This window comes from Bubalus kerabau, chromosome 8 (genome assembly GCF_029407905.1).
Source record: "Bubalus kerabau isolate K-KA32 ecotype Philippines breed swamp buffalo chromosome 8, PCC_UOA_SB_1v2, whole genome shotgun sequence".
NCBI classification, from domain to species: domain Eukaryota; kingdom Metazoa; phylum Chordata; class Mammalia; order Artiodactyla; family Bovidae; genus Bubalus; species Bubalus kerabau.
In genome coordinates, this window is record NC_073631.1 from 53,081,319 (window position 1) to 53,093,266 (window position 11,948).

The window sequence follows — 11,948 nt, forward strand, 5'->3', positions numbered from 1 at the left end:
GTGGGCTGCTGTCTATGGGGTCGCACAGAGTCGGACACGACTGAAGCAACTTAGCAGCAGCAGCAGGTGGGCTGCCTGTGAAATTATGTCGCCTGTGATGTGGCTGCAGATGTGTCTTCTCAGTTGTTGTAAATTCTTTCATTTTTAAGCCCGAGTTCTTAGGAGTTGCCCTTGTGTCCATACAGTACAGTGCTAACCAGTGATTGGACAGGTTTTGTGATCAGTCACCTTGGTTAAGACTTGCATCCTCGGCCAGATGGCCATTTGTATGTATTGGATAGCACATTTGAATTTCAGGTCTTTTCGAGTCTTCTTCTGCTTGTGCTTTTTGCTGAATATTTTTGCATCTCCTCTGCACATGTTTACAGCCTCAAAGTCGCCTGGTCTAGCACGGGTTCTCTTGGGTTTCCGTTGAGTTTGTACCCAGCTTCAGGCAGGCATATGCTCGCTGCAGCCTTGACCATCACCTCAAACCAGCAAAGACTCTGGGCCTTATGCTCACACACAACTGTTGCACCACTGCATTACTCCTCACCTCAAATGAAAGGAGCTCCTTCAACTGTGTAAATCTGCTGCCAGTCCTTACAGCCTGCCATACGTGGAAGAACCTTCATACCATGAAGCTGAGTGATGGGAGGTGGAGGAACAATATTGTTCTCTCAGTTCTGCAGTTTTTCAAGCACTTCTCACAAAGTTTCAAGCCTTAGGTTGCCTCCCTAGCACTGAATTTGCTGTTTGGTTCATTAGTTTTTATAGTCCCTTTTTGGAGAAGACTGGTTGAACTCGTTCTTTGACAATAGCCAGAACACCTTAGCAGCTTTCACTTTGAGATTAGGGAAAGCATATGTATTATTGTGTTTTAAAAATTTGACTCTATTTAGGACTTCCCAATGGAGAAGGCAGTGGCACCCCACTCCAGTACTCTTGCCTGGAAAATCCCATGGACAGAGGAGCCTGGTGGGCTGCAGTCCGTGGGGTCGCTAAGAGTCAGACAAGACTGAGCGACTTCACTTTCACTTTTCACTTTCATACATTGGAGAAGGAAATGGCAACCCACTCCAGTGTTCTTGCCTGGAGAATCCCAGGGACGGTGGAGCCTAATGGGCTGCTGTTTATGGGGTCGCACAGAGTCGAACATGACTGAAGCGACTTAGCAGCAGCAGCAGCAGCAGGACTTCCCAATAGTTCTAAAGCATGTCAGTTTATTGTGGCTTGAATGCCGTTACCCTCACAGGTGGAAAGTGAGCCCGGAAACAGGAAGACTCCATGTGACCACCTTCCTTAGACTCCTTGCAAGTGAGATGGCAGTTAAACCACCCTGGAGTCTCTAAGATTTCCGGCAGTGTAATGAGCTGGGAAGTGAAGCCTTCCTGCCACTGTATCTTTATGTATTTGTTTTACCACAAACCTAATCTGAACGACATGACATTTGTGAGGTTTAGGTGTGGGACACAGACTTTTCTTAAGCTTCTTTGGGGGTTCATTCTTCTGTGCCAGATTTGTTCTTGGCTATAATCCAGGCAGACATTCTCCAAAAAGTGCCCTTTTTAAAAAAAAATAAAATTATTGGAATATAGTTGATTTACAATGTGGTGTTAGTTTCAGTTGCATAGCAAAGTGCATCAATTATACACATATGTAATATCCACCCTTTTAAAGATTCTTTTCCCTTATAGGTCATTATAGAGTACTGAGTAGAGTTCTGGATGCTATATAGTAGGTCCTTATAAGTTATCTATTTTGTATATAGTATTGTGTCTGTATCAGTCCCACTTTCCCGATTTATCCTGCCCCCCAATTTCCCTCCTGGTGAAAGTGTCCTTTTTGAACTGTATTATGTGATAAGAGTAAAGTGACAGTGAGGCAGGCTCTCTTGTAGGTGAGTAGGTAACATCCTAGCCTGCCCCCTTGGTCTCCTCACCACCGTCTTTAGTTCCCTTCCCTAAGTATGAGGGGAATGTGTAATTGCTATAAAAATGTGAAAAGAACAAAAGTAGAAGATGACTGTCCTTCAGACTATTCAGCAACATTAGTATTGACAGTTTGTTTCTTTCTACTTTTGTGTTTGTAATTTACGTAATGTGTGTTGGCTATACTGTCTATATTATTTATATCCTTTTTAAAAAGTTATAAAGTTACTTTAAGTTTATTGTAGAAATTTTGGAATATCCAGAAATGTACACAAGTCACCTGGTCTTTTTTTCCCCTAGTCTTACTGATTCATGCTAATATATAAAGTTATAAGTTTTTATCAAATATGATCTTATACTGTATTTCTTGTTATATATTTGCTTTTACTTTTATTGCATATACATTTCCCATGTTGTTATGTACTATAGAATTATATTTCCATGAAATATAATAATATAATAATTTTCTACACTCAGACATTAGATTTTTCTTCTCATTTTTAGGGGGAAAGTCTCATAATGGAAAAAAGTGTTATTTCCTCAAGGATATATCCTAAGGATATCATCCCAGAATAATGACTGGGTCAAATTCAAGAATAGTAGAAGGTAGAAGCTTCCCTGGTGATCCAGTGGTTAAGACTCCATGCTTCCAATGTAGAGGGCATGGTTTCAGTCCCTGGTTGGGGAACTAAGATCCCACATCCTGCATGTTGTGGCCAAAAAATGAATAAAAATAAGAATTGAAAAATAAAGTATGTTCTTAAAAGAAACAATAATAGAAGAGAAGGCAATGGCACCCTACTCCAGTACTCTTGCCTGGAAAATCCCATGGACAGAGGAGCCTGGAAGGCTGCAGTCCATGGGATCGCTGAGGGTCAGACATGACTGAGCGACTTCACTTTCACTTTTCACTTTCATGCATTGGAGAAGGAAATGGCAACCTACTCCAGTGTTCTTGCCTGGAGAATCCCAGGGACGGGGGAGCCTGGTGAGCTGCCATCTCTGGGGTCACACGGAGTCAGACACAACTGAAGTGACTTAGCAGCAGCAGCAGCAGCAGCATGCAACATTGACTCAGAATGGTTGTAACTATGGTTGCTGAAACAGCACACAGTGGTGACTATCAGCTTGCCCCATACTTTAGACTCCCTCTCTCACTCACTGAATACAGCCATTTTTCAAATACATATATTAAGTTATTTATACCAAAGAGATTTTCACTAGAAAACCAGGTAAGCGTTTCAGCAAAGAAGCAGACAAGGAGGAGCAGTGGATAATAGTTCTTGGTCTATATGAATATTTTTAGGAGAACATACATGAAATCCATTGCACAGATTAGTGTGAATGATATTGAAAGGTTTTCCTTCTATAAGATATAACGTAAAACTATTTTACAGTTTCATTAACTCAAATCTCTTGTGGATTAAACACATGTAGCTCTCATTTAAAATTTTATGCACATATATTAAATGTTAAAGAAATCATTTGTTACTGTAATTGAATGTGGTACTTTTTCTCCTTCCCCTTCTCTACCATCTAGGATCTGAAAATGAAGCTGAAGAAAAGCAGGACAGTGAAAAACCACTTTTAGAACTATGAGTAAGACTTTTGTTAAAGTAAGTCTTTGAAAATGAAACTGTTAATAGTGAAGTAGTTAAATATGGAGCCTTCCTTCAAGTAGATTCAAAGTTAAATTCAGAAAATGTGAGAGTGATTATAGTTATATTTCTCCTAATTACGTGAATTTGTCAGGCACATTTTATTATGTAAAATCTCTTAACATTTTCTAGGTATAAATTGGCAGAGGATGAAAACTACCTAAGAGTCCCACATTTCTGAATAAGGGTGACTTAGTTCATTTTTGTTTATTGTAGCCAGAGTGTCTCCATGTCAGGCATGATTTAATGATAAACCCTAACTTCTGAGGGCGGCAAGGGCAGCAGTCCCGGGAGGTAGTACTGTCCTTGTCTCCACTGGCAGGGAAGACTGAGGGTGAATGACTGATCCAGAGTCCCACAGCTGGCAGGGGCAGAGCCAGGACTCAGGCGCCCCGTCTGTACCACCATCCACCCTGGTCCGCACAGGATGGTCGTCTCTGGAGTGTGTTGGAGCTTCTGAGATGACAGGTGTGGTCCAGTCACAGCAGTCGGGCTCCACGTGCCTCCAGGTCAGGGCACATTGTTCAATCCCTTCAAATCATCAAAGGAAACATTTCAACCTCACGAATATGAGCGAATAAACAGTCAATTATAAAAGCTGTATTTCTGCTTAAGTATTTAACCACAGAAGGAAAAGAATAGATCTTAAAACTTCATCTGATAAAAAAATAATCTGTTAACTATGTATAGTGAAGGATGTTAACTTATGTAGACTTATTGTGGTGACCATTTCAAAATATATACAAATATAGAGTCATTATGTGATATAACTTAAACTAATAAAATGTTATTTATCAATTATATCTCAATAAAAAATAATGAAATAAAATTTTAAAGCAGGAAGAAGCAGTGCACTGATTCACAGAAGGTGGGCAGTTGGCACAGAGTCAGATACGCCGGCAGAGGCAGCCGGAGTCCTGGTATTGAAGGCCCTGCGTCAGTGGTATCCACTGTGCTTCGGGCCCTTTTCCTACAACAGTGTTCAGACCTAAGACAAAATGATGGGCATGTGAATAGTAGATCCTTTTCTAAAAGGCTTTAAGTTCTTGTGTCGCCCCACCCGTGGTTTTTCAAGTGTAGCATTTTGCCTTTTTACACTGCATCTCAAACATTGTTGTGTTCTCTCTTCTTCTAAGTGTGAAAAACCTTCATTGAAAGTCACCAGAAAGAAAAAGGAACTGGAGATGGGGTCTCCCTATTGAAGGTTGAAATGGTGACATCCACTGCTGACATTATTGAACGGCTAGTAAAGCATTTATTTATTGTAATACCTCACAGACATGGTACCATACCCACGTCCATTTATGTCACCTGCCTGTGGCTGGTAAGATAATGTCGTGGTCCACCCTATATTCAGTGAGACTGGATCTGACCTGTCAATGAATAGTTGCAGAAAGTCTTGTGCTGTGTTCCTAATCAAAAAGACTTCTTAATATATTGGAATAACACTTTTTTAGTATGTAAAATATCTTTTTATTTTGATTTGCAGAATGGAATTTTTTTGTCTCATGTTTTGAATTTCTTTTGTATTTCTTTTTTAACTCCCTACATTTCCCTTATGTTTTTTAACTCATGCACATGCGCTATTTGTACAATTTTAAAAGGTAATAAACTCCAACATATCAAAATGATTAGTTTTATTTTTCCTGTTTGCATTATGTATTTGGCCTAAAGTGTTAGAATTACAAAAGGGGAACCTGAGGGATTGTGAATACATATAGAAGGTCACCAGAGATAGAATCTTTCTCTTAGAGGAATGATCTAAAATAGTCTGAATACCCTTCTTTAAACCCTTTCTATGAAATTATTTCCCCTTGTGTTTAGTTAGCTTGAATCAAAATGAACTCAATTCTATTGTGAGCTGTTTTTGTTAAAAAGAAATATTCAACTCAGTGCTTCATGGGAAGCAGCATGTCTGTCAGTTTCCTGTCAGTATTCATTATGTCATTTAAGAACAGAAGTACAGCTGGAGCTCCCTGGGAGCCTGGGGCCTCACCCGAAGGAGCACCTTATGTGGAGAAAGGGGGAGCTCCAGGGTCAGGCTGTGGACTAAAACCTGCAGACTTCAATGGTGTCATCACAGTGAGAACGTCCTGTCCCGGGAGTGGACCCGCGTCTACACCACGACCGCAACGGGGCCTGAGCCGGACATCAGTGTGTGACTTTAACCTAGGAAGGAGCTCTCCCCCTACACTCAGGGTGGACTAGTAGGATGTGGCCAGTCCTCCTGGGGAGGGCAGGGACCCCAGATGTTGGCTCTCAAAGAAAAGACAAGAGGAAGGAAGGATGTGACTTGACTGTGCTGCAAGTTCAGACTGTGACAGCTGAAGCCTTGACCTCAGCCGTAGAGCCCTGCTTCCCTCTGGAGCCGGACGGATGGACTGCAGGGCCTGGACCCCTGCTCTGGACCTGCTGGGTTGGGAAGGAGGCCACCTGCTCTTCATGCTCATGTTGCTGAGCAGCCCTCTGCTATTCACCTTTCACACTATCATCTGATTTACCATCTGAAAAGCCTTGCTCAGATTGACTCTGAAGTCATTTTGTCCCTTTAGGGGGCTTGGGTGACTAGTATATATGATACTCAGTTGCAGAGCTAGGTGACCCCAGGGCCTTCTGTATCTTGTTTCTCGTGAGGGAGAAAGCACATCTGCAGTCTTTCTATGTCACTGGGTTCGGGGATTGGGTCTCATGTCACCGGGTCTACACTGAGAAAATAAAACCAAGACATATCAGCCTCACAGATCATGGAAGAGCACAGGTGGTTGGTGGAAGGAGTCCTGTGTTCCAAGGAGTCATGTCTGCCCTTTCCTTCAGGGTCTTGAGGTGCAGCATTTCAACATCCTGAGAGGAGCTCATTGGATGAATTCTGTCTATAAAAGTGGGGAACCTGAACCCCCAGCCCAGAGTATGTGTGATAACAATCGCAAGACTGCAGAAGGACCTTTTATTCCATTAGCTGTGACCCTTTGAAAGTGAGCAAAGTTGGTTGTGGTTTAACTGTTATTTTTTTGTGACACCCCAGCTACACTTTGCAGAGATCCAGCCAGTCAAGGCCAGTTTGACTTTGAGCGTTTTCCACGAATCAACCACACTTGACAGAGCACGTGAACAAAATTGAAACCTGAGAGGGTGAAACCCCACCAACCGCACCAGCGCCCTCCTGCTGCCACTCAGGCTGTCTCCCCACCCCCACTGCCCTCCCTTTTCTGCACCTCCCAGGCCAGGGCTGCCCAGGGCGAGAGAGGCAGGAAGTTGCTGAGAAGTTGGAAACTACCCAGCACTGTCCTTGGGGCCCTGGCAGGGAAATCAGCTGCACAGAACTTTCAGTGATTTGCAGTTTTTCCATCTTGCCTTCTGTGCTCTCCCAATGCAGAAATAGTTTCAGATTGCTAAGAGGATGGCCAGGTATTTGGGCTAAGGATGTCTGATCACATTCTTCAGAACCAAGAAGACTAAATTAGATTTCTTCTTTCTTGTATCTAGTTGCTCTTCTTTTGTTTCGAGATCTGAACTTCTATTTGGTTTTCAAAAGAACTGGTTTCACGGAAGCTGAAGCAGATTGTAAGCAAACAAACAAAAAACACCTTCCCAATTTTAAAGGAGACAATGCTTTTTCTAATACACTAAAAGGATTTTCGAATCACTTACTTTTTTCACCCACGCACCATGCAGTGAACTTTTTGTTTTGTCTGTACCTATAGAAATAGACACTTGTATAAATGAGCATGGTTATAATATGTGTTACTATTATTACTCGATAGAAAAAGTGATCAAAGGACATGAATAAATACTGCAGAGGAAAGGAAATCTGAATTGACTTTAAATATATGAAGAGATGCTTATCCTCACTCACAGGAAGAGAAAAGCAAATTAAAACCACAGTGAGATAAATGAGATATTATTTTTCACCTGACAAATCAGCAAAATCCTGTCCTATGACACCACTCTCCTGGCATTAACCTACCTTGTGGTATAGGTGTGGGTTGGTGCTGTGTCCATCACAGGCCATCCTAAAGGAAATCAACCCTGAATATTCATTGGAAGGACTGATGTTGAAGCTGAAACTCCAATACTTTGGCCACCTGATGCAAAGAACTGACCCAGTGGAAAAAACCCTGATGCCGGGAAAGATTAAGGGCAAGAGGTGAAGCGGGCGACAGAAGATGAGATGGCATCACTGACTCAATAGACATGAGTTTGGCAAGCTCAGGGATATAGTGATGGGCCTGGGGTGCTGCAGTTCATGGGGTTGCAAAGAGTTGGACACAACTGAGCAACTGAATAACAGCAACCATCATAGGAAAGTTGGCCATTGCTGTCAAAATGACCCGATACACATAGTCAAAAGAACACAAAACACTGTTATAATTTCAACATTTTTTGTAATAGCGAAAGAGTGGAAAAAAGCCAATAATATATCACGGGGGAATTTTGTAAAGTATTGTATATTCACCAGTGAAATATCACACAGCTTTCTATGTATCCCTAGAGACTAACATAAAAGAACCCTATGCTGTGTAAACGCAAAGAGGTGCAGAATAATGTATATTGTTTACTACCTTTGTGTATGAAGCAGGAAATTAGAGTATGTATTCATGCATATACATTTGTGTTTTATTTATTTACTATTTGTATGTTCATTTGAATTTGCTAAATAAATAAAAACTAGAATGATGGAGAGGAAGTAGAAGTGTAATCTGTAAGAGGTAGGGAGGTACATAACAGTGGTTGAAGCAAGATATTTTAATGCAGTTTTTAGTGTTTGTTGATTTTGATTCATGTGATGGTATAATCTAATGATTTAACTGGGGTTTCCTAGGCATAATAGTTTTCAAGTACACTTCTTAATTTTCCTTTTCTTTAAATAACTTACATTTTCGGGGAAGACGCATAGTAGTCTGTCATATGACATCCTTTATTTTTTAGTTTCTAATTGGGCATTTGGATTAATTTGGATTTCTGTAAATGGTGCTATAGTGAACCAACATCTTGGCACCTAGATCTTAGTACATATATTTTATTTCCTTAGGAAATTGATGTGTCAGTGGTCAGAACACTTTCCAGGGAAGCAAGTTCTACACTATAATGAGCCCTATAATGGTTCCTTGCTGCCTGAGATCTGAGCTGGCAACGTTGGAACTGTTTCAACCACTTGCTGCCTCAGCCAGCTGCACATTCAAATTACTGAAAGAAAAATTTTTAAAGTCTGATGCCTGGCCTGTAATGAAGTCTGGATCTCAGTGGTTCTTCCTTCTCTTCCTTCCTTTTCTCTGTCCTTCCTTCCTTCCATTTATTTTGAGTTATAATTCACATACCATAGGTTCCCCCAAAGATATCAGCTATTATAATGGATAAAGCAGCAGGACTTAGGTCAGGCAGACATGGCCCATGTGGACTCTGGCACTGCTCCATGTTAACTTGGAGTACATTTCTTAGTTTCTCTGGGACCTGGTGTTCTCATCAGCGAAATGAGTCATACCTGATCTGTATTTTAGTGAAAACATCAGACGTGAAGCAAGCAAACTTCCCAGCAGAACTGATGCTAACTAAGTGGTAGGTACTTCCTGTAATTCAAAGAAAACTAAAGAAAGCAAACATACAGGAAGTAGCCTAAGAGCACATTACAGGGACCAAGAGCACAGTACAGGGAGCATGCATTTACCCAGATTGGTTCTCACGATAAATAGAAATAACTGAATTTCTAGCTTGTCGGCTGAGTTTTACCAGGTTGGTGTAGTATCTCTGCTGTTGCTGCTGCTAATTCGCTTCAGTCGTGTCCAACTCTGTGCAACCCCATAAACGGCAGCCCACCAGGCTTCCCCATCCTTGGGATTCTCCAGGCAAGAACACTGGATTGGGTTGCCATTTCCTTCTCCAATGCATTAAAGTGAAAAGTGAAAGTGAAGTCGCTCAGTCATGTCCAACTCTAGCGACCCCATCGACTGCAGCCTACCAGGCTCCTCTGTCCATGGGATTTTCCAGGCAAAAGTACTGGAGTGGGGTGCCATTGCCTTCTCCGGTAGTATCTCTAGTTATCTCTTTTTACTCAATTTCTAACTGACTATTATATAAGACTTTGAATAAAGTGGGAAATCCTGCATTACTTAATCGTGACCCGCTTGATTGACAATGAGCTTTCAAAAACTGAAGTCCACGAGGGAAAGCATTCCAAAATAGTAGAGAGAATTCATAGTGGGAAAGACTTTGAGAATTATTGCCTTGGAGTTTCCCTTTTTTACTCTTGAGAAGTGTATAAAGTGCTCCAATTCTGTAAAGACTATTGAGATATGAGGGTTTTCATGTGGAACTGTACTCATCCTTGCCTCACTTTTCCATTGCACACCTGCAGATGCAGACTGCTCTTGAGATATTTATTTTATCCAACCAAGGGTCATGGACTTTAGCCACAGAGGTCCTATTACCAGATGGAAATTCAGTGTATAAAAGCCTTTCCAGCATGAAAAATTTGGGGATGGGTTGACCTATGACCCTCTAATTGCACACCCAGCCTAGGCACAAGGAGAAGAAACAGATAAAAGGCAATTCTCTTCACCTGCTCTTAGCCTAGTGAGGAAGGAAATTTTCCTTTTTTTTTTTTTTTTTTTGATAAGTGGATTTATTATCTTTCTAGTTTTTATTGGAATATAGTTGCTTTACAATGTTGTGTTAGTTTCTGTTGTACAGCAAAGTGAGTAAGCTTTATGTATACATATATCCCTTCTTTTTGAATTTTGTTCCCATTTAGGTCACCACGGAGCACTGAGTAGAGTCCCCAGAGTCATACAATAAGTTCCCATTAGTCATCTATCTTATACATAATATCAATAGTACGTGTCTGTCAATTGCAGTCTCCTAATCCATCCCACCTTCCTTTCCCCCTTGGTATCCATATGTTTGTTCTCTACTTCTGTGTCTCTATTTCTGTCTTGCTAATATGAACCTCCAATTGAAAGTAAAAGTAAACATCTATTCTAGCAGCAACTAATGTAAAAGTTAGGAGCAGAGTTCCAGTAACCAGGCTGCTTGGGTTCAAATCCTAAGTCTCTTTCTTAGCTGTTTAAATCTGGTGTGTGTGTGTGTGTGTGTGTGCGTGTGTGCTAAGTCACTTTAGTCATGTCTGACTCTTTGCAACTCCCGTTGCAAAGACTGTAGCCCATCAGGCTCCTCTGTCCAGGGGATTCTCTAGACTCTGTTCTATAAATGAGGAAGCTGAGGCAGAGAGGAGACAAGGAGGGTCTAACTCTGGGAACCCTCCTTATCTCCTCTCTGCCTCAGTTTCCTCATTTATAAAACAGAGATCATTGCATATGTCTTCTGAGAGTTCAGTAAGTTAACAGATGCTAAGACAAGAAGCAGAAAGCCTTTGCTGTTATTACTTCATTGGGTTACTAATCATTGAATTTGTAAATTGCCATGGAAATCTGAAATGACTTAATTTGAACACCTGATTCTAAATATGGGTAAACTTAGGCAACATGATGTGGTCAAGGAGACACGATACAGTTGGTTAGAACAGACCAGGAAGTGAAAGTTCTAACTCTTGAGGAGCATGGTGGCCCTCTGGTCCAGTGTTCCCCTATACCACATGGTAGCTGTGCTATAGTGGAAAAGGACTGGACCAAACTGATGTATGCCTTCCTCCCACCTCAGAAATGCACCTGGGCACCTAACAGGCTTCCACATGGATTCTGAGGACCCTGGCGTCTGCTGAGTCTAGGGCAGGAGCTGGGGTGTCAGGATGTTCAGAGTACCATCCACTGTCTTGCTTGGTCTGAGACTCTCAGTCCAGTTCATTATACTCCTGAAAGAGCAGTTACTACGACTCACACTCACAGAGTCAGGCAGAGTTTCCATGGTGTTGATAACATAGTGTTGATAGTTGATATCCATAGTGTTGGTAACAGAGGGAGCAGCTATGGTGATTCCAGAGGATATACGTGAGGAGAAGGCAGACGCACCTGCAAGTCCTTAAGAAAATTCTCATGGACTCTTTGGAGGAGGCCTTTAGCAAAGAAGCAATGCATGTTCTGTTTTGTTGGGGTTTGTTTTGTTTTTCCCAGTAGCAAATGAGTCAAGGGAAAGCCACAGGATCCTAAGAAACAAAATATGGGCTCTGAGATCTTAGAGACCTGGCTCTAAATGACTGTTACTTACAAAAGAGTGACCACGAGCAGAATACTCAATCTCTCCAATCTGTAAACTATCGACTTTAACTGTACCTTCCTCCAAGGGCTCTTAGACAATTAATGAGATTCCCGGTGAATTGTTAAAACTGAGTCCAGTTGAGTCAAGAGGAGTCCAGCTTGTCTGCAGGGATATGAGATTACAGATGATTCTTGGTAGTTCGGTATATGTGTAGAATCTACCGACTTTACAGTAG

At 41.5% G+C, this 11,948-nt stretch overlaps 1 protein-coding gene across 7 annotated transcripts in view; it reads left to right on the top strand.

Moving 5' to 3' along the window:
• The window catches only part of STARD3NL (STARD3 N-terminal like), a 60,894-nt gene extending 55,695 nt beyond the window's left edge, over nucleotides 1-5,199 (top strand). For all 7 annotated transcript variants that reach the window (XM_055590280.1, XM_055590279.1, XM_055590277.1 and 4 more), the window contains 2 exons: nucleotides 3,451-3,526; nucleotides 4,705-5,199. In XM_055590280.1, coding sequence (XP_055446255.1) covers nucleotides 3,451-3,509 — 59 coding nt within the window. In that variant the 3' untranslated portion in view covers nucleotides 3,510-3,526; nucleotides 4,705-5,199. The remainder of the gene's footprint in view (nucleotides 1-3,450; nucleotides 3,527-4,704) is intronic.
• Nucleotides 5,200-11,948: the final 6,749 nt, after the last annotated feature.